This window comes from Poecilia reticulata, chromosome 21 (assembly GCF_904066995.2).
Source record: "Poecilia reticulata chromosome 21, P_reticulata-male-v2, whole genome shotgun sequence".
Lineage (NCBI taxonomy): Eukaryota > Metazoa > Chordata > Actinopteri > Cyprinodontiformes > Poeciliidae > Poecilia > Poecilia reticulata.
The window spans coordinates 8,803,766-8,826,129 of record NC_088850.1 but is presented as its reverse complement, the minus strand read 5'-3'; the positions used below and the strand labels follow the sequence as shown (position 1 = coordinate 8,826,129).

The following is a 22,364-nucleotide window of genomic DNA, read 5'->3' as shown; positions in this document are numbered from 1 at the left end:
GGTTTGTAGATCTAATCGCTGGAATTTCCGGTGCTAACAAGGATGAACTATTGGTCGACGTCAAATGGACGTAAAATACGTCAGCAAACATGGCGGCGGCGTAAAGAAATGTGGGTTTTGCAGCCATGTGAATTTTGTCAGGTATTTACAAAACTTGTTTTAACAACTTTGCTGTTTTGTTACATTTGAAAATCCGAGCAAAACTTACTTAAATGTTCTTAAAAGCAGTGTACCGTTGTATTGGAATCGCTTCGATTGTTAATGTGCAACTGCTAACTAAATTCTCAGAGATTTCAGTTTAATACAACGTTGTCATGGATTTATTTGTTTAAAAATAACAATTGAAACATTTTATCGAGCTTGCATCTTGACTGGTCTTTTTCCTCGATAACATCTTTGGTATTTAAACTAGTTCAAAAACAAGGTAGAGACGGTGAGTGTTTGCAGTTTGGACTCAGGATCACAGTTGTTCAGACATGGCAGGCGTACAGAACAAAATAAAGAAGCCGTCCTCCGGAAAGGTGAAGGAAAACTTCTGCATTGTATGTCGCCACAAATATTTTAAAACAGTAAGTGGCTGTAGTTATTACAAATTTTTATTTTATTTCATTTTCTGTCTTTTTTTGTTTTCATTAAAGAAATCTAACTTTGTTTTTGTCTCCCCAACTGCAGCTAGCACATGATCATATGCACAGCAAGAATCATCACAGTGAGCTGGACAAGGCGATGGGCAAGTAAGTACCATTTTTTGTGACAGCAAAAATAAATATTCTACGTGTTTATGTTGTAGAAACGTGGCACGTTGTGAATTGGGATACAGTAGCAAAAACATCATTATTATTATAACAATGATGTATGATTTCACTGAAACAGAAACGTGCTGTTGCACTAGCCCTCCCCAGAAATCAGCATCATTTGATCAATATTGGAAGAGGTCCCGTGATGTTGGAATTAGAGTTTGAAATTTTCCACATCTGGATTATTATGTAAAAATATTTGTATTTCCAGTCATCGTCTTTAACCAGTTTCTAAAAGTTGTATCCATAAGGCATGTTTTAACAAGCCTTTATAAAACTCAAACTTGTAGCATTCTGGGATTATGATTTTATATTATTGCATTGATAGGATCTTTGTCATAAAGTATTATTAAGCAGTATTATTATCTTTTAAAAATCTTGAATTGTTTCAAAGCTAGAAATTCGTCTGTATATTGTTTATATGTGATGTATTATTTCTGTCATCATATCAATAGGGGTGCCATTCACAGTTGCCAGGCATGCAAGATAAATTCATTGGATTTGAACGCATACACCATTCATACCCGAACATCTCAGCACAAACTTCAGCTTAAGAAACTGAAGAGCAGCAATGTTAAGCCTGTCTCTCTGCTCCAGAGTCTTGGCCCAGCTGCTGTAAAGAGCATCGAGATGAGAAACAAGGAACTGAATAGAGTGACGTAAGAATTTCATCTGCTTAATGCTTTTCTGTTTCAGACAAAAAAGTGAGTTTATTTTGTAAAACAAAAATAAAATATGGAATTGAATATTTCAATATTCAATATATGATTGAATATTTAGTTTACTTTGTTCTGGATTCCCATAAGTCATTGCTGTGACAATAGCTACTCTTCATGGGGTCCACATCATAAAAAATACATTTATTACAAAAACAGTTCGACACTTAATATAACATTAGTTACTAAACATACTGATTCATAAATATACAATTAGAAGACTTTACAGTCTTCGAACCCCTATGATAAGCCTGGTGGGCCACCAGGCTTTACTTGTGCCCCACCAGGCTAAGCATCGCTTATTTAAGGTTTTTTAAATGTTTGGATTTTAAAGACTTTATAGTTGGAGTTTGGGTATTAATCTTTCAGTCTTTCAATAACACATAATTATCAAGTGATATTTTCAAATTTCCTGTCAACGTTAAGCATTTTTTAACTCAAAAGCACAACAGACCACTGGATGAATGACTGCCTTAGAGCCCAACCATCAGGCTTAGCAGGTTTTCCAGGGGACACCTTGCTTTATATAATAAATTAATTAAACAGGGCTCTTTTAAAAGTTCTAGAATTTTTTTCATTTAAAACAGGAAGGAATTGACTTATTTTTAGATGTATGTTTTTATACCTCTCTAAAGAAGTTTTGTCCAGCATGCACAAAAATAAATATTCTGTCCAGCATTCCTGTTGCGTGGTGGAAGAGTGAAGCAACCTTTTAAAGCGTGCGTTGTGGTAAATTGTGGAAAGTCTAGCTAAATGTAAGTTGATTATATAAAAAGAATGGTTGTTTGTGCTTTCAGAAAGAAAAAAAAGAACAAGGCTAAAAAGAAACAAAAGCAGGAAGCCCGTCAAAGGCGTGCAGAGACACAACTATATGGAGTCCAAAACGGGGGACTGCACTCCAAAGAAACAATACCAAAACAACCCAAACAAATCCAAGGAAAAACTCCAAATCAGTGGCAGCAGCCACACTTCCCAGGAAGCAACTGTGGTGTCATTCAAAATAAGGAGAACAAAATGTTCCCCATGCAGAAACCACCTCTATGCAGACCATTTCCTGATCAGAACTGGAGACCACCTTATCAGCCAAGAGCTCCTGCTGGTCAGCCTTTTCATTACCAATATGGCCGGTATCAGGACCAGCAATGGCATAATGATTGCTTTGCCAACGACCAGTATTGCCTAGAAAATATGAACAGTTTCCAAAGTAGTCCAAATAGCTGCTCTAGGCCTCCAGCTGGTCCGTCGAAACAAATGATGCCCACAGTGAGCCAGAGCAACTTGAACGAGCAGAAACCCGTGGGAAACTGTTTCATCACCAGCGGACCGCTCCCTCAAGATGGAGCCAACTTGCTTGCTCACAACCAATTAGAGGAAGGGAATTCCTCTCAACCAAAACATGGGAAAACCGAGTCGGTTTGGCCAGAAAGTTCAAGCAGTTTGGATCTGGGGGATTCCAAAAACAAATCTGACAGTCAGGCTCCTGCGCGGGACGTTGATGTTGGCTTCATGCTGAAGCAAATCAGGAGAGCACTTGGCGTCAGGGAGCCATGCAGGGCGGATCGAGAAGCCCGGCGGCAGAACGGGAACGACCACACTGAGGATCACAGTGCAGAGAAGCAAAATGCTGCAGACCAGCAGGCGGAAACTCTGGCTAAGACTGAGCTGGCCAGCATCCATGCTACCACCGCTAATGCTGATGCTTTTCCTTCCAGTATCACCATCAATGCTTCAACCTCTGTGATGCCCGCTGAGCCCAATTTTACCAAATCTCCTAAAGTCCGGGTTGCCCACAAATCCAGTATGGCTAAAGCAGCAAAAGAGACCATTCATAAACCAATCCTAGACAAGCTGCATCACCAATCAGGAGCCAAGAGCAGGTCGAACCGGGATGAGATGTACAGCAATATGAAAAGGAAGAGCTTAAAAGGCGCGCCGCGGTGATGACCCTCTCCTGGCACAAGGTGTTTATTTTGATCTCTTGACCTCTTGGTGACCTCTCTTCGTTTCTCATTCAGGTTCGGAATCGAGTTTGGAACCCAGCCGACGGACGTTGAGCGCCCTCTGCAAGGTGACTTGCCGCTATCTGAGGGTTTCCATTGGGAATCGTTTCCAAACAACCTTTTAGTCCCGTCTCCCACTCTGCCCTGTTCACAAGGCGATCAGCTTGAAACGCAGTCAGACTTCCAGACACGGGACTATTCAGAGCAACCCGACGTCCCCCCGGCAAGCTACAGCCGCAAGAAGGCAAAAAAGGTTACTGTGAAAGTGGAACCAAAAGTGGAGGATGAGGATGAAGAAGTGAGCATGAAGAGGACAGTCAGTATGGTGGAAGTAAGTTGGGCTTTAAAGTGCGGTATCCAGTTAGATGACCTTTTACAATGGTGGAAGTTCATTATTGGGTATTTTTGCAGGAAGACGGCCTTTCTGACAGACCAAGCTGTAAAAAGAGGAAAACAAAATCAAGAAAGGATAATTTAGGTACATGAAAATCTTTTGCTTATGTGTCTTCTATAAACTGTTGGGACATGATAAGTAATTCAAAAGGTTTTTTTTTATTTACAAATCAGACAAAAAGCTTGTATGTGGTGTTATTTTAGGGAACATAATACCTAAAATATGGAAAATCATTGTTTTACCCATTTGCTTTATGTAGGTTAAACAAGTTTTTTTTAAACACTGCAGAGTTCCTACAGTCTGCAAAAATAAGAAATTTATTTTTATGAATTGCCCTTTTTAAATTAGTATGTTAAAATATAGACTCCATCTTTTCTTCTGTCCATGCTTTCAGTTTGTCTTTTGCAGGCCTTGTAATTGAAGCCTGACCTTCATAGAAACATTGCAGATAAATTCATATTTGTTGACTGAAAAATGGACTGAGAAATTTGATCATTTGGAAAATACGCATTAGCTCTGACTGATTAGTTTTGAAGTTTAATAAAACAATGTTCTCCCATCCTTCAATCTGAAGGAAATGTGTGTATTTAATAAGTAGCTGTGGATAATACTTGATAGTGTTTGTTCAGATTGTACTGTGCTGTGTTTCTAAAAGTCTTGCATCACCATGCAGACCAGAGTCGGATGGACCAGCTGCTGGCTGTCTCGCTCCGGGAGGATGAGCTGAGCCACTCGCTGCAGGATCTGGACCAGTCTCTGATCCAGGCGCGCAATGCGCTGCAAACTGCGTACGCAGAGGTCCAAAGACTGCTGCTTCTGAAACAACAGGTCCTGCCGGCTGTTGAAAAACGCAGCATCTTTTATTCTCTCTTTCTGTCTTTCAGAGATGGTAACTTAATGTTTTCCTCTGGTTTTCCTTTCCTTTCAGGTTACAGCTGAGGTCAACAACCTGAGAACACTACGCATTGAGATCCTGCAAGGAATGCAAGGTAAAATAAATCATCTTGTATGAAGTCATTTAATCACAAAAATGAAACGTGTAATTTGATTCATCTAACGATACGTTAATGATCGCAAACTTGAAACTTCTTTTAGCAACTTAAGAAAAAATTTTGGCCATTCCATACATTGATAAAAAAAACAGCTATATAAATCCACTTTAAATTCATTAAAAATGAGAGGATAAATATTTGAAATATCTGTATTCAATAAATGTTTCTCAAGACACAGAGTGATTGATCGTGTTTTACTCAAAACCTTTTGTCAAAAATCTGTAATACACACTTATAAAACATTTTAGAGATGAGAATAAATGATCTCCACCTCTTCACAAAAACGTCACCCCCATTCAGAGGTACTGTTGGTGGAGTACACAAAAATTTTACTCAAGGAAGAGTAGCACTACTTCAGCATATTTTTAATTAAGTAAAAAAGTAGCTATCCAAGAAATGACTGGAGTAAGAGTATTTTACCAAAGTCCTGAGTAACTGATCAAAACATCAATCATTTTATATTTAAAGCAGTTTTCCAAATTAGTTTCTTTCAAAATAAAACTTATGAAATGTGTGTCTGTGTTTGGTAAATCTTTAATTAAAACAAGCTTGTTCTTTATTCTGTGAAATTATTCACAGTGTGTGGATTATACATCTGAGTAAAAATTACTTTCAAAAGTAAAAATTTTTTCCAAAAAGTTATTCAAGTAAAGGTAAGTAGTTTACTGCCAATCCTTCCAACGAGTTGCTTTGCTCATTTCAGATTTCCTTCCAGACTAACAATTCAAATGAATTTTACAATTGATGATTATGACTCCTAAAATATAATAATTATCTCTAACAGAAGGATACTCTGGAGCTACTCCAGCAGAGCAGAGAAACTCCTCACCTGGTTCTGCATCCACCATGCCAGCAACTTCCTTTCCTTCCTCATTGATCCTGCAGCGGCCTGCAGCAACCCCGCCCTCTTTAATGACTCAACCTCAGCCGGCTCCCCTCGCGCGGCTGGCTGGGTCACTGAAGCAAGAGGCGACTCATGAATTCGCAGCGGGACAGACGAGTCAGCTGTTCGTACCCTCTGCTCTGCAACCTACCACTGAGGTCCCCACTTTAGCTCACGGACCTCCTGAATCCTCTGCCAGGCAGCAAGAGCAGGAGATGAGGGACAGATTGACATGTGGAAAGACCAAGGTTTTGGAAAAACAAATATCTGAATGTTTGGATGTTGTGGAATTAGCGGAAGAAAATCAAACAACAGAACAGGATATAGGAGAAGAGCCTGGAAAAGAGTCCTCCTCGCGTGTGGACGAGGAGGACGATGAGGGCAACGAGAGCGACGACTCAGTGGAGGTGGTAAATGCCTCCACCATGGATGTCATACACATTGAGGAGTCAGAATGTGAGGATTCAGCAGAGACAGTTTCTCCAGAGCAGCCCGAAGATCCCCAGGAGTCTGTGAGCCTGGAGTTGAGCTGTGTGAGCACGCAAACATCTCAGCAGTGTGAGACAGAGAGGTGAGCTGGGGTCAAGTCTCTGACGGAAGGAGAAACTTTAAGGCAGGGGGCGTCCAAAGCGCGGCAAATGCAGTTTAAGAATGATGCAAATTTGTTCCTTGAACTTTTTAATTTTTAATATTACTACCAACATAATTTTCTTACTAAGGAAAATGTTAAATATGACATAATATATCTGTCTTTTTACCACCAACCTCTTATAACGTCTGTTGAGAGACATTAACTGAAAAGCTGACTTTGCTGCACCCACTTAGCTTTAATTTAATTTATTCAACTACATTTTACTCAATAATTTTGGCCCACGTGAGAGAAAGTTTGGACACCCCTGTTTTCTAGAATGTGCCTGTTTTGCCAACTTCTGTTTCTCCAATCCCACAGGAAATTTGAGCCTGCAGTTGAGCAGAAAAAAGATGCGAGTCAGCCTGCAGGTAAGGGTTTTTTTTTGTTTTTTTTGTCTTTTTAAATGCGCCACATTGAAAAAAATGATGCGTCTAAACACGATGACATTCCAGAGTCTGTGGAAGAAAAGGATCCTTATTTCGGGGAGTTTTTGAGTCATTCCGGCCCCGTCCACGGCCTCCAGATCCACAACGGACAGCTGTACACATGCTCAGGAGATAACACGGCCCGGGCCTACAACCTGCTGGTAGGATGCTGGACATTCAATAGCAGCCTTCACAAAACAGAGAAGCCTTGTTGTCTCAGACATGAACGGAGTCTTAAAAAATGTGTTGTCATGAATTCAGACCAGAGAGTGTGAAGCGGTGTTTGAGGGTCACACAAACAAAGTCAACTGTCTGCTGGTGTCCTCTCTGCCGAACATGCCGGCACGCCTCTACACCGGATCCAGTGACCAAACTATCCGCAGTTACAGCATAAAGGTACGAAATGTCTCTGAAAACATTAAAACCATGGTAAATCTTTTCTCCTTCTTTCCTCCATTTCTTTATTCTTTCTTTAGTTCTGTCTTCCATCCTCCCCTTCTTTGCATCCATCCATCTCATGGATTTTGTAGTTTTCTGTATATAAAAAGAGATTTTCTGCCAAAAATTTGTAGGAAACTCTATTTAAATTCTTAAAGTTGAGTTCAAAAGGACTGATTAATGTGAAAAGCTTTTAGTGCTTCAGATCTTTAATATCAAAGATTACTTTCTTGGTGGATGACTGGGTTATTGCATTACATTTAGTCTGTTCATTAACCCTTTCCTCTGATAACCCTTAGAATATATCTCCTGAAAGTTGAAAGAAATCAGAAATTGTTTATCAGTAGCGACTCTTCTTTTACACTTTGGATGTCTTTATTTGTCTTAATTTGTAGTCCAAAAAGTGCCTTGAGCAGATCACCCTACCAGACAGAGTGCTGTGTTTGCACATCGCCTGGAATATTCTGTACGTCGGGCTCGCCAGCGGCTCTGTCATCAGCCACGACCTGAAGGTCAGCAGCCATTCTCCATCAAATCTGAACCGTTTGAGGCCGCGGAAAAAAGGCGAAATCCTCATCGTTTCCCCGCTTGTCGTCCTTTAGACTCTGAAGGAGCTGGACGTGTTGGAGTGCCACGGCCCACGCGCCGTGAGCTGCCTCGGCACGTCTCAGGAGGGCGCGCGGCGCCTGCTGCTGGTCGGGTCGTACGACAGCACCATCAGCGTCCGCGACGCCAAGAGCGGCCTGCTGCTGCGGACGCTGGAGGGTCACACCAAGACCGTGCTCTGTATGAAGGTGACGAGAGCGCGCCGTCTGATACCGCAACATGTTTCTACTCCATGTTAGGATCATTTCTGTTTCTCTTACATGAAAAAGGGTGATAGTAAACACTCTTTAGGGAACTTTAGGGAAAGATTCAGAGTAACAATCAGCTTCCTATTGTTTCCTCATCTCCGCTCATAATGGCTCTGTCATTATAATTTAGTGTCTTGCAGAGGAATTGATACCAATTGAACTTCTTCATGTTTTATCTTGTAATAACAAACCGCAATGCGTTTGATGTGTTAAACCAACATGCTTCAACATGTGGAGGTTATGCATGAGAAGGTTTGTAGCGTTCCTTTAAACTTCTCTTACACCGTATTATTCTCTGGCTGTCTTGCTACAGCTCAGACTGCTGTCTCTCAAACATCTGTTGCTGTTTAGTTTGTTTTAGTTTACTTTTCTGTTGTTTTCAGGTGGTGAACGATCTGGTTTTTAGTGGTTCCAGTGACACATCTGTCCACGCCCACAACATCCATGTAAGTCCTCCACATTAACTGGCCACATTCTGAATAAATCAGAGTGTGCAGCCAGTAAGAGGATAATTTTTAAACCTTAATTTGTGTTTTGTGACCATCTAGACCTGTATTTCTTTTCAGCTTCATGCTCTCTCTTCTTGATGCTTACAGACTGGGGAGTTGGTTCGGATCTACAAGGGTCACGGTCACGCCGTCACATCCATCGTCATTCTGGGGAAAGTGATGGTGACGGCCTGCGTGGATAAATTAGTTCGTGTTTATGAGCTGCAGGTATTGGTGGCCTTGTTGAATCCTGAGATTTGCTTCCATGTGAATTATGTCAGTCAGACCTGTGGGGATGAAACCACTTCAAGCATGCTGTCTGGTTTGTTTTTGTAGTCCCATGATCGTCTGCAGGTCTACGGGGGTCACAGTGACATGGTGATGTGCATGGCTGTGCACAAGAGCGTGGTAAGTGGACTAAAAGCAGCCTTAGGTATTAAAATGCTGGATTTTCAGATTCATTGATAAATCGTCCCAAACAGATCTACACAGGCTGCTACGACGGCACCGTTCAAGCTGTAAAACTCAACTTGATGAACAACTACCGCTGCTGGGTAAGAACTGCAGACAGACGGGAAGCTTTAACCCTCTCAAAGTTGCATTTTTTTTTAGTATTATTTGTTTGTTTGTGTAATATGTGGTTATGTTTGTCCTCTGTCCAGTGGCAGAGTTGCTCCCTGATTTTTGGCATTCAGGAGCATCTCTTTCAGCACCTCATCCAAGACCACAGCAACCCCAATCTGCAGACGGTCAAATGTCGCTGGAAGGAGTGCAACCATTTTTTTAGCACACAGCAGTCAGTCAGACAGGTAAGTGTTTTCAGGTAAAATATATATACATATATATATATATATATGCATATATATATAATTATCTTAATTAAAAACTTTTGAAAACCATTAATCATTTTCCTTCCACTTTACAATAATGCACTACTTTGTGTTATAACATTAAAGACAAAATATTAAAAGTTCAAGCGACCACTCTTTTTGCAGAGCTTTTAGATGTAATTTTGTGAACTTTATGAATATTTATTAAAATCAGAAGAGTAGATTTTTAATAACTGGACCCATTGCATTTATTTTAATATCTGCTCAGAGCTTTAAAACTTTGTTTTGTTTTGTGCTTCAGACTTCTCCTCTCCTGAAAGGGATTCAGATATTCTTGACATTTAAGCATCATATTTCCTATAAATATGTTGACTTTGTAAGCTGCTAAGTTATGTTTGGGATTTCCCTGCAGGAGCTGCCCGAACACATGCAGAACCACATTGATAGTGACTGCAAGCTGCAGCCTTGACAGGAGGGGAGTTGAGGCTACGCAGAAGACAATGCAGAGACTATCGTAGCTTTGCTCTTTCCTTTGTAGAAACACGGCTGCTGTTGATATTCAGGGTTTAAATTGTCACATCTGACTTTTTCCTGGAAACATCTGCTGCATCAGACGTAAAGAGAAACTTCAATTTTTTCCAGTTTCGACAGTATTTCCTCTGTCCAGTTTTTTTTTTGTCTACATGGTAGAAAGTATCAGTCATCCTTATTTGACACAATTTTAGTTAATACCGAATTGATGTTATTACATACATGAAGCAAATCCTTCAGATCATTTCTATAAATAATCAATTTTAAGTATTATTTGTGCACTTAAGCAAAAATAATAATGCTGACGTCTTCCAGCATAATTGTATAATGTAGAGGCCGTTTACACTATAAACATAAACATAATGGTGTCATAATTCAGTAGATTTAGTCATCCAGGTGCATTACAACAATATCACCCAACTGGTGTAAAATACTGATCTGTTTTTAAGGATTATAATACTTAATAAAAATGATTTGAAATTATCTTTCATGTCCATCAGACTGACATTGATCTTGTTTTGGTGAAAGAGTAAAAATCATTTACTAGTTTATAGCAACAATTTCTTTACGTTTCTGTATTTTGCCATGTAATTCCTGCAGGAATAAAGAAAGAAAGTAGTGCTCCATAATTCATTTAACTTTCTTTATGCTTTTTGCTCAACAGTAATATGTACTGTTTGTGTGTGGTAATAAAGCAAAACAAACATGTTTTCCCTCATTCTTTTAAATATTGTTTCCAGATAGATTTAGCAAACAGGTTCTTTCATATTTATAACATTAACGTTGAGATTTTTAAAAATATTTTCATAGCCTGAGATGAAATTGAAAACTTTGATAAGCGAAAATTAAATGCTTAAGCCACAATGTAGACTAAGCTTGCCGTCAAAACCTGGATTTAAAGACATTTAACAGTACAGAAACATGATTTAATGACTTTTAGAGTCTAGACTCTTAACGAGGTGTGATCAAGTAGATCGCTGGGTAATCTTCATCTAGGAATACATCGTCAGCTGAAGCCACTGGAAGAAAACAAAAAACATTTTTAATTCACCGTTTTTTTTCTGGTATTTATCCAAAGTATTTAATCCTTATTTTAGTTGTAAATTAGATTTAGATGCATCCTAAAAATTGTTTTTGTAAAATTTTGTAACCAAACAAACCACTTAAAGGGAAACCAGCAAACCCAGTGGAAAAGACTTTTTTTTTTGTGTGTGTGAAATATTTCTGATTCTTTTATTTGAATGTTTAAGCAATTCAAAACAAATTTAAAAATTCTTGCTGCAATATCCCCTCCCAGCTCATGATCATGTGCATTTTAAGGGGTTGATAACAGATGCATATTTAACTTGCTAAAGCTATTAAATAGGAGTTATTTTTTATCAGCAGTCAAATATCCTCTGCGGGTTATGCCAAAAGAAAAGCTCACTGATTTCTACAAAATGCAGATTTAAGTTTTAAAGAGGTGAAACACAAAACGCCAACGTAAGCCAGAGAAATAAACAAAGCAACTTGCCTCCAGGACGTTTAGTTTAATTATTCCGTCTCCGTCTTTATCAAAGGCATTAAAGGCCCCTGAAAAACAAACAGATAAAAACAAATCAGATCTCTTTTTATCATCTTTGTGAATCCTGCAACTTATTCCGATCTAGTTTATGCCATTAGTACGACCTTTGGCTTCCTATGTGGAATATGAAAAAGATTGATTCTTGTAATTTGGTTATTTTTCCCTTAGCGAAAAGGCAAAAAGTGTTTTAGTTTTTTTCTTTTGGTGTCTGTAGCATGAAAAGCTAAGTGTTGAAATGTTTTGACTCACTGAACATTCCCTCTAGTCTCACAAAACAGCAGATGTAGCTGTCAAAGTCAATGTTGAGGTGTTCGTCTGCGTATCGCATGGCTATGATGTCGTACAACTGTTTGTTGAGGTGAAACCCTGCAGAGACGGAAACATTTTTTTTTTTTAAGCCCAGTGACGTACAACTTAAAATCAGTTAGAATGTAGACCAAATATCAGTATCTACAACTGATTCATGGTTTCTTTCCCACCTGCATCATTGACGGCGTTCCTCATCTCGAAGCTGCTGATGGAGCAGGACTTGTTCTGATCGTACTGTTTGAAGATGAGCTGGGGGAAAAAAAGAAGACATGTGGACCCAACAACCGTCAGCATCACCAGACATTAAATCAGAGCTGAATGTGTCCTACCTGCCATGCTTTTATCTTTTTCCACAAGTGTTTGAATTCCTGGAAATTCAGTTTCCCCGATCCATCAGTCTGAGAAATAGTTGGTCACAGAAAAATAAGTTCACAGAACTAGATATTGCTTCTAATGAAGGAAAAGCAAGACCATTTTTAGAAATAATTTTAGTAATGCTGAGATACTAAAGCAATCCATAAAGTCAATTTCTTAAAAAAATAAAATAAAATTCTATGGAAGTAAAATGCAAAAAGAAATTAAAAAATTCAGTCTTTAGTGTTTCAATAAGTCATGTGCTTAATGTAGATTTTTATCTGTTTGTTCCAGTAGTTTTGTATCTTTTAAAACACACTGAACCAACGAAAGTCCTGAAATTAATACAATAATAACGCGCAGTCATTTATTAATTCACAAAATTACTAACAAGACTAAAATCTGTCTTTCATAACAGTTTCCTGTTTTTGAGCAATTCTTGGAAGTGCTATCATGTTGCAAAGTCTTATTCTTGTTCAACCTTCTGACCGGTTGTGCCACATTTCCCCAAAAACTTGATTAAAATAGAAAATTCATTCATTGTGAATCCACGAGTCAGCAGGGAAACACCCTCCGTGTTTTTTAACAACTTCCTGCTTTTAGTATTTTAAAGGATACATCCATTAAGGCGATCATGCTTCGACACGTCTCGAGGCTGAAGCCTTCTGTCTTTATCTCACTATCTGTAAAATAAAAAAATAAAATAAAAAAAGCAAAGATCAGAAAATAAAAACCTTACATGGGTGCTGTAAACAAATTGTAGCTCTTTACGTTTAGAAAGAACGTTCTTCATGATCGTCTTGAGTTCGTTTGCACAGATCTCCATGTCCTAAGAGAGGGAGGAGATATTTGCCTGATTTAACAGCCAAGACATGATAGTTTCTGTAAATCTGCCTCCTTCCTGCATACACACCTCGCCTGCAATCTGTTTGTAAATGGCTCTGAACTTTTTCTCTTCTTCAGTCTCTTCCTCGGCTTGCAGCAGTTTCCGCTAACAAATGGATGAGAAGAAAAATAAAATCACAAGCATTTTTCAAGTTTACTTCCTATGGACAAGTAGATGCATTAAAGCATCAAAGTTTATTACCTTTGGTTTCTTCCTCTTTTCCCCCCGAATGCCATCATGCTCAATTTCTTTGTTGGCGCGCGCTCTGTCTGATACAAATACAATAGGCTGGCGTGTGTGACACCCCCCAATATGAAAGAGGACATTAAAAAAATACAAGAGTTAGTTGCGTAAAATAACAATGACCTAAATAACTACTGACACCTCCTGAAAGGAAAAAAAGATGTCTGAAAACCTTGAAATAAATTCAGTTTTCAGTGGATTGCTAGCATCTCAGACTGAACAACAGCTACAACTACAACTGTAGTTTTCACTGACAAGGTAAGCTTCCTTACTGGTGATCATCAAGAACCTAATTGGAATGACATGTTCTCTTGCCTTTCCCATTTTGAAGCATCACTAGGAGGAGCTGGTGTCTGCTGTCAAGTCAAAGTAAGAAAATACTATTAATTACCGATAGAGCATTTTAACTCTATTATTAATTAGAGTTAAAATGCTTTACTGTAATTAATAGTTGGAGTAAAGCATTTTTAAAGCTTCTCAATCAGTTTCAAGTCTGGAAATTTGCTCTATTTTTTGATCTGTGCAGAGGTGGACTTGTTTTGGAGGTTTTTAGATCCTTATCTTGCTGAATAATGAAAGTGAACAGTCACAAACTGATGGTCATTTGCATTTTATGTTTGTCTTAAGTGATCTTTGTCTAAAATGAACATTTCTTTGAGGACAAAACATTTAAGCAAAAATTAAAGTAAAAGATCTGAAGGAGGGTGGGAGCTACTTTTTCCACAGACATGCATGTTAAGAATTCCTGGATTTAGCTCAAAATCCAGGAATTTCAGCTTTATTCTGTTATTACCTTCTTTTTCTTGACTTGCTGAAGGACAAAGAGGAACAGAGGAAAAAAATAGATTAGAAAACACATGAATTGATGGCAAGAAAATGAATAGCAATGATAAATGTAAGACAGTTAAATTTCATTCTATTCCATAGATGTCCCTATATAGCACAATTTATTATATTATTGGGTTAGTTTTTAATTATTCAGTCTGTCTATATTATTCATTTCTGATACAGATTTAGCAGCATATTTTGAGTCCCTGTGCAATAAAACAGTCCTGAATTTTACTAAAGCCACTGGCCTTAACATTTTACTGTCACCTAAGTCTTCAAGCCTTCAAACCCTCAAAAACTGGAAAAGTTAATAAAATCGATTCTTACACAGTTCTGTAAAAGTAAAAAAAATCCAGCTGCTACAACATGAGCCACTATAAGTCTACCATCAGTGTGCAAACCTCTATTTGATCGATGGTGCTCCCTACTTCCCTATGGAAAGAAAAACACAGACGTAAATTACCAACATTCATTCTTATTTAGTTTTTTAATTTTAATCCCTAACTTTGGCCCTCCGAATGTAGCTGGAGCGTCAGAGATGCTTACTCAGATGTGCTCTGCTTCTCAGAGAAGACCCTGAGGATGAACTCTCCCTCCTCGTGGGGTTCAAAGGTCGTGGGAATGATGGCATACTCTCCCGGAGGCAGTCGGAAACGCTCCGTCACCTCCCGCAGGTTGATGTAGCTCTTGCATTTGGCTGTGGAGGCTGTGTAGAGGAAGAAGTCCTTCTGCAGATGTTGATTCTGGCCTTGCATCTGCGCATTTTAATGTCTTCAGTTGACACATGTAACCTTGGAGAAAGTCCCGATCGGATCATTCTTGAAGACGGGTATACTGTACCTTCTCTGGCACCTGCAGAACAAGCCAAAAATTAGCGTTTTCAATTGATGTTGAGAATAAATGTGTCATGTAAACACAACCTTGTAGATAGAAAATCCAACGGTAAGGAATTTTGCTCCTTTATGGCGCTGCATCCTACGACCCTTTTGCATCAGGGCTACAACAACAGTGCAGGCCACCTGCCCGTCCTCTGGGTCGTCATCCTCCTCATAAAGCTGAAGCCGATACTGAGGGTTTGTCCAAAATGTGTCTATAGGGAATTTGTGATATTAAACTAGATTATTTTTTTTCAGTTTGATTTAAAAAATGTCTTCATTGAAAGAGCAAACCTGGGAAGTTCCTGCAGCCACCAGCAGAGCTGCCTCTCACCCAGCGACCTTCATTGACCGAAACTGTCCAGGTCATCCGTTCGTCGCCCTGCAGTCCGTCGGGGGTGAGGTTACACATCTCCAGTTTGGTGAAAGTCTTCTTGAACTCATCAAAGGACATCCTGGTAAAAAAAAAAGGACCAAAAATAAAGCTTGAAAGAACAGTGAAAAAAAGCTTGAATATAATTGCGATCCTTGACCTGGAATGAGGAACATCTGATGTCTGAAAATTTCATGTTTTGGGTAAATTTTTATTAAACAACTAAACACTAAAAACAAAATGAAATGCTGCAGCATTTTCACTCACCAGAACTCACTTGTCTCCACTGTCTGTTTCTTCAGATTCTCCCTGTCTGCAGTAGAAATAGTCGACCACTGATCTGACCTATGAAAAAGACCGGCAAAACAATCACTAGACTTTACATATTTAATGTGCAATTATTCTTGATTTCATACTTGATTTTAAATTAGTTTGCAGAAGCCATGTGGCCATTTTACATCTTACTTGGCACTCCAGGGACCCTTCCAGAGCACAATTCCCCACGGATTGCGTAGACGAATCAGGCGGATTCTGGAGTCCTTTGAGACTTCGTCGCACTGAGAAAACACCACATCCCATTTCACGTTAGAAACGTCTTCTACTGCGAGGACGTGTAAGTCTGCATTCAAATGACATTTCTGTTGCACCTCTTCCAGGCCGATGATGGAGTAGGCGTGACCCCTGACCAGCCCATGGTCAGTCCGGGACTCCATTTCACTGGCGGACGAAACCTGGCAGACATTTCAAAACAAAGGTGTACTTTTTTTTTTGTAAAGTTAATTAATTAATTGTGAAATGTTCTTCAGCTGACAGAAGGCCTACTTTTTGCTTCTTTAGGGAGGAAAAAAACCCATCTTTACTTCATTTTCACTGCGTTTTAGCAGTAAAAATGGAGTGTTTTCTCCAACACTCACATCTATGGAGCTGCCCATCAGCGAGCCCCTCTCCAGCGCCTTCCTCATGATCGTGAAGAGATCAGCAGGTGCCTCGGACAGCTCAAAAAACTCAGTGACTCCACCTGTGAAATCCTCCATGGCTTCCAACGTGTTTCCCCCTTTCAGTGCCTCATAAGATCCGTTCAACCTGAGAGAGAGAGTGAGAGAGAGAGGGAGAGAGAGAGAGAGAGAGAGAGGTCAGCATTGCTGAGGTGTCTGATCTCAAAGGCTTTTATCGCAGCTTCTGCAGCCAACTCAGGCAACATGAGACGTTTTGTGGTCGCATGACAAAATGTGTACATCTTGATTAGACATCTGGTTTCCTGCTTTCCTTCATAAAAGCTTTTTTTTATGACATAAGTTTGCATCTAATCCAGAGGAAACAGTATGTTATAAATATGCTTTTAAACAAGAAGGTCGTGGCTGAGCCTCGTAGACAGACGCTCCTTACTTGGCGTAAGCTTTTTCCAACAAAGCGCTCCAGAACTCGTTCTTTCTAAAAGATTTGGTGAAAACCAGCTGGTTGTTGCAGGTGGGGATGCGGTCATCCACAACCACGTCGATCCATTCACCATAACGCCAGAACTGAGTGAGAGACAAATGTGAAATCCGTCACCAGGCAAAGATGAAATCCCACCACCTTTATGTGAGAGCATATTTAAACATTACCACTTAAAACTGCCAATAAATATCTCTGGAGTGTATTTAAAAGCAATGAAAATGAATCAAGAATTTAATTTGCATGGAGTTATGGGACTCTCTTATCTGTATCCTCAGCAATAATTAGTTTTTTTTGCTGTGACTTGTGAAAATAATTTGGTATGTCATCATAGTATTTACATAGGTATGTATGAAATCATAAACTTTCATACATTGTTTTTTACGAGTCTGTCCTTTCTAAGCACAGATTTTATGTAAATTTAGTTTATCAGGTCACTGAATTTGAGGTCCTTGCATTTTAAAATGTTATTCCTGACACCAACTAGTGCCGTTTTTCCAGAATAATACTCTTTCACCATCGTGCTTGACAGAATGAGGTGTTTGTGCTCATACACCATATTCAGTTTTCTCCAAAAATAAAAAACAAAAAATGCTGCGTATTACAGCCAAATAACAGCGTTTGTCCTGGTCTGTACAAACATAGGCCGTTATTTTAGGAAGGTGACAATATTTTAAAAACGGTGCCACAAACTGTCATTTTCAGCTGCGCCTCGCATCAACACTGATATGAAACCTGAAAGTGGAAGATCCCGGCGTAATTCTCAGTGAAGCTCTGGTCCGGAGGAATCACTCTGTACAGCAGCTTCTCGTTCAGAGTCAGGCAGGCGATGGCGGCGAGCAGCCAGCAGTCCCCTGCCAACAGATTCATGATCTATGAGGGCTGTGGGTTTATTCCAAGCAAACATTTGACTCTGAGCCACGTTGCAGCAGGTGTTCACCAACAGTTACAATGGAAGTTGCTCCATGTGTTTAAGTCATCAAGCATCTTTCGCTTGAGCGCCGGGTGCAGTTATTCTTTCAATTAACAGTAGAAGTAAAATAAATGCAATTTGTTTAGAAATGCAGTTTAGTAAAAGACTGTTTTGCCTAACTTTGCATTTTCATCCAAGTCAGACAAAATGTTTAAAATATTAAACTGAGCACACTGCGTATCTTTTAAAAAGGCACTATTGACCCACCAATCATAGAAAAACATATATTTTTATTAATAACCTTTTAATGTAAACTTATAAGTAAATACATGTATTATAATTTATACCTAAATAAAAACATTAGTTGCAGATGTGTCATTTTTTCTGTATAAAATCAACCTCTTGATGGGGACGAGATCAGAAGCTTCACAACGTTTGCCTCCTTTAGGAATCGTTGTAAAGGGACATTTCGCTGCTTTTCAACCTATGCAACCATTCTTAAACACAAAGTCTTCTCAAAACTGAACTGAATTATCCCACTCTCAAAGCAACTTTGATTTTATCAGGCTAGTGAAAGTAATTTTTAAAAATGTAGAAGTTTGTTTTCTGGTTTACCCATGCCGAGTTAAATAATCATAGTTTAAGACGCTGATTAATGTGTTTTTATTTGTGGTTTTCAAGTACCTCAGTAAACCATAAAAAGCTGGAAATATGGAAAATTAATGATCAAATATTTTAAATCAAAGATAAAAACCATTGCATTTTTTGAAATTAATTTTTTTTGCGTTTTAAATCTTTAAAATATTTTATAATTGTATAATTTTCCAGACTGCTCTGGACTGGGGTTATGCTACAGTTTTGAAAAGCAGCATGCTAATGCAACGTTGCCTGTAAAAGCAGGACCAGCTTAAAAATTACCCAGAGTTCCTTGGCAGATGTCGGTTCTGTTGGCCCCATCGACGATGAACTGGGGATCTTCACAGATTTCCTGGAAGGCAAACAAAAATGTTACATACAACTATCAAATGTCAACTTAGATTTAACTGCAATACTGCAAAAAAGCCAACAATTAACAATGTAATATATTAAATTAGTTGATATTGCCAACAATTCGGATTCAAAATCGTCTCTTTAAACCACCTTGAGGTGCATTTAAAGGTAAGAAAATGCAAAAGTAAACAAGGGATTTATTAAATAAGGTTAACTCTGATATCCTGCGCGCATGAGCTACCACAGAGGTCTAAAAAGCTGGACTCGTGTTCTTAAATTAGAGCTTGCTCCACTGCTGACCCCCCCGGAAGGGATTCATGTGTCACTAATCTCAGCCAAATGCCTCAAGCATCGTGCAGAAATGACACCCCAAATTAAGTCAACTGTGACAAGGTGAGACACATTTCTTTTACATAAATAACCAAACAGCCATGCTGAGAACTAGTTTTATCCAAAAAAGATTGTTTGACCTTGAAGCACAGGGTTTGACTTCAGACAGTTGTTTAAACTGGACAGGTTGGTGTCAGTTTTCTCATCTTAAAGCCTTCAAATATAATTTCTTTGAAACTCATGTTTATACTTCATATGCAAAATCCAACGTTTAGTCTGATTATGTTTATTCATTCAAGGAAAAAAAATCATCCTTCTCTTCTGCTCACTCCACAGGGTTTCTGTAGAATTAGGTGTGGGGGGGCGGGGGGTGGGGGGGGGTGGGGGGGGATCACATGTTTTGTATAAAAAGAAGAAAAACAAATTATGACCCATTTTAACTTTTCTAGAAGTAGCCATGACATTTTTTTTTTAACTTTAATATAACAATTTGTTATTATATTATAGTACTCATGAGGCTTTTAATTCTAACAATATTCCCAGGATGTTTGAAAGAGAAACAGGCCCACAGCATCACGGATCCCCCACCACTCTTAACTGTGAGTAACAGCAGAGTTCAGAGAACCTCACATGCTAACTTTGATTTGCATCTTATAGTTGTTATGGAGAACTTGTGTTCCCAAGATGATACTCTTTTTTTTTTTTTTTTTTTGCAATGTTTAACAGTGAGAATTAAAGCTTGTTTTACCTTCTTTCTGTGAATTTATATTTATTCACCAAGGGAACAGAAAATCAATAATTACTAACAAAAAAAAAAACAACAGAAATTCTGGTCAGCTTACAAAAGTAAAGCATAAATCGAAGAATGCTTCAGTAACATTTCCTCTCAGTGTGAGATTATTCTGCTACAGTGAGCGCACTTTCTGTTTATACGTTTGACGTTCCGTTGCAGCGCTCCTTAAGTTTAGGATGTTTTCGTTTTTAACCACAGTTTACAAGGCTGTCTAATGCTGTAAGCTCAGGTCTTAGATAAGGATTCTGCAATGTCTATGTTTGTTTTTAGCGTGCAGATCTGTGTCAGTAAGTTGGCCGGCACTCTGGGTCGGGGTAAGTGTCTCAAATGATGCTAGTTTCTGCCAAACGCTCCTGTCACACCTGCTACAAAAGGTTACATGTGGTCAAAGACAAATCTCAAACTCACGTGTGTCTCAGAAAGATGTACAAGTGTAACTTTGCCTTTACATTTTCCAGTGTTAGTCTGCTGAGTGTGACTGGAAGGTGATAACCCACAAGTATGCACTTGCTTCTCATTGCTGCCATATCAACCAAATGCTTTGCCCATGTGCTGCAGTGGAGGTGTTGAGATATACAGGGTTTGTTGTGGAGAGCTTTTATAGACAACTTAAAGCCTCCTCTCCGTTAGGTGCAACATATCCTGAAGCATCTGACAAAAACCGAGAAGGGTATACTCACTGAGGGACGTTTCCACTCGAACTTCATTGTGGGTTTCTCGCTGTAAAAAAGTGAGGAGTCGTCTGCAGGGAAGAGAGGGTCCTCAAAAAGAACATGCTTCGTAACATATTTATCCCTCAGCTCCAAAAAGGTCTTCAGGCGCTTTTCATCTTTGACGGCCTCGTTTCTGCTGAGAATGGCCGAGTAGATGGAGTTTGCTCCTGTGATCCCGAAGTCAGCATTGCCATCAGCCTCCAGTGACGCCTCAGTGTCAAGAAGCACTTTCACCTTTGTTTTCTCAACCACAGGTTCCTTCTCTGGATGGTTCCCGTCCTCCATTATCTAACCCTCTAGTGCCACTACTGCAAGTTGGGGACTTTTCTTTGCTGAAACAACATGTGAAATTGCAAAATAACCCTGAGAAACTTCCTGTGTTTTATCCTAAACTAATCACTTTTAGTTCCTTTCTTTTCTAAAGCAAAGGTTATTACTGCTTCTGTGGGCTAAGAGCCACACTCCCACACTAGCAGTGCCCCTGGAGTAGCGGCACCTAAATATAAACCTTTTTAAGAAGGGGAGGAGGCTTCTCAGAGGTTCTCAATATCCAAAGTTCACAGTGTAGCTGTCAGATGAACAGCGTGGAATGAAATATGTAGTTAAGTATATATTAAAAATCATAAATTCCCCCACAAAGCAATGTTTTCCAGCTAGATTTTAATAATAGGATGAGAATTTTTATTTATTCTGCAATATATATATATATATATATATATATATATATATATATATATATATATATATATATATATATATATATATATTCTGCAATATTGATATATTCTGCAAATATTCTGCAATATTTGCAGAATAAATCAAAATTACAACAAACACTAACATCTTGATATCTGACTAAGTGTATTTTAAAAGAAATTACATATCTGCTGCCATCAGTCTTCTCCACAGTGAAAAAAATAATCGAAGTGGGCATGTTAAGGTAGTTTACATTAAATGAATGGTAGCAATAGGGACCCCTAGTGGTAATAAAATATACTTTACCTCTTTTTCTGTCACAGAAAACCAACCAATCATGACTTATCTCGTTTTGATTGGTTGAATTTGCGCTCAGCCAGTGTCCATAACAAATACAAACACAGGGCGGTTGAGGACAAGGTTGCCAGGTTTGAGAAAAATACGTATTCTTACACCATTGTCATTTGAAGTATCTCAAACACAATAAAACAGTTTGAGCTTGTTTTTTTTAAAACAACCATCTAAAGCAAACAAGCAAAAAACACTAAATAAGTTGTGGCCTAAAAATTAAGGAGTAAACGTACAAAAAATACCGAAATCAAAAGACAAAAGATTTACCATACAATTTCCCACTTTTCCCACACCATAATGATGCTGTAGTTTGCTTTATAGGTGTCTCATTAATATTAATTAACTGCCCCAAAGAATTTTTGATCAAATTATGGTCATTTTATGTCAAATTTCAGCTGTTTACATTTTATTTTGGTTACGCAGTTTTAGTTTTCTCCTGACTGTTGTTGGTGTCTGTAACTTTGAAACCATTTTTAAAGCTGCAACCACAAATTTCATTGTGTTTTGGAGGCGACTTTATTTATTAAATTAAAGTGACAAGAAGAGAACCATTGTTTAAAGAGTGCAATAAGAAGACCTGTTTGAAGTTTTTAATGCAGCAAATATGTGAAAGAAGGAAATGTAAATACAAAAAGAAAACTAACATTAAACATTACAGTGAAACATGAGGGAG

At 38.7% G+C, this 22,364-nt stretch overlaps 2 protein-coding genes across 6 annotated transcripts; one reads left to right on the top strand and one right to left on the bottom strand.

Moving 5' to 3' along the window:
• Positions 1–50: 50 nt before the first annotated feature.
• Positions 51–10,747, top strand: znf106b (zinc finger protein 106b). 5 transcript variants are annotated; one of them, XM_008397541.3, is made up of 22 exons: positions 51–141; positions 413–569; positions 673–734; positions 1,253–1,456; positions 2,311–3,450; positions 3,529–3,581; positions 3,669–3,844; positions 3,925–3,991; positions 4,563–4,735; positions 4,836–4,896; positions 5,744–6,413; positions 6,792–6,841; positions 6,926–7,059; positions 7,160–7,294; positions 7,732–7,848; positions 7,939–8,130; positions 8,574–8,636; positions 8,787–8,906; positions 9,015–9,086; positions 9,161–9,232; positions 9,341–9,487; positions 9,921–10,747. In XM_008397541.3, the coding sequence occupies exons 2-22, from the start codon at positions 477–479 to the stop codon at positions 9,975–9,977; spliced, it is 3,858 nt and encodes a 1,285-aa protein (XP_008395763.2). In that variant the 5' UTR covers positions 51–141; positions 413–476; the 3' UTR covers positions 9,978–10,747. The 5 variants fall into 5 exon arrangements, with proteins under 5 accessions (XP_008395763.2, XP_008395765.1, XP_008395762.2 ...); XM_008397543.2 differs by lacking the exon at positions 2,311–3,450; XM_008397540.3 differs by having other exon boundaries at positions 3,529–3,844; positions 4,581–4,735.
• On the bottom strand, positions 10,669–21,135 carry capn3b (calpain 3b). The gene is made up of 23 exons (XM_008397544.3): positions 20,612–21,135; positions 18,737–18,806; positions 17,641–17,759; positions 16,858–16,991; positions 16,386–16,554; positions 16,119–16,202; positions 15,937–16,028; positions 15,739–15,816; positions 15,393–15,553; positions 15,144–15,313; positions 15,064–15,075; positions 14,770–14,978; positions 14,625–14,655; positions 14,189–14,206; positions 13,354–13,440; positions 13,180–13,257; positions 13,038–13,095; positions 12,885–12,949; positions 12,242–12,310; positions 12,083–12,161; positions 11,853–11,969; positions 11,553–11,611; positions 10,669–11,058 (listed from the first exon to the last, which is right to left on the bottom strand). Exons 1-23 carry the CDS (start codon positions 20,927–20,929, stop codon positions 11,032–11,034), a joined length of 2,304 nt encoding a protein of 767 aa, XP_008395766.1. The 5' UTR covers positions 20,930–21,135; the 3' UTR covers positions 10,669–11,031.
• Positions 21,136–22,364: the final 1,229 nt, after the last annotated feature.

Bases quoted from the DNA above. Each gene is read 5' to 3' on its own strand.
- znf106b (XM_008397539.3), top strand. From the start codon at position 477: ATGGCAGGCGTACAGAACAAAATAAAGAAGCCGTCCTCCGGAAAGGTG. The intron at 8,637-8,786 runs GTAAGTCCTCCA...TGATGCTTACAG, and splicing joins TCCACGCCCACAACATCCAT to ACTGGGGAGTTGGTTCGGAT. The intron at 9,087-9,160 runs GTAAGTGGACTA...CGTCCCAAACAG, and splicing joins TGGCTGTGCACAAGAGCGTG to ATCTACACAGGCTGCTACGA.
- capn3b (XM_008397544.3), bottom strand. From the start codon at position 20,929: ATGGAGGACGGGAACCATCCAGAGAAGGAACCTGTGGTTGAGAAAACA. The intron at 18,807-20,611 runs GTGAGTATACCC...TTTGCCTTCCAG, and splicing joins TCGAGTGGAAACGTCCCTCA to GAAATCTGTGAAGATCCCCA. The intron at 12,311-12,884 runs GTATCCTTTAAA...ACTATTTCTCAG, and splicing joins GCATGATCGCCTTAATGGAT to ACTGATGGATCGGGGAAACT.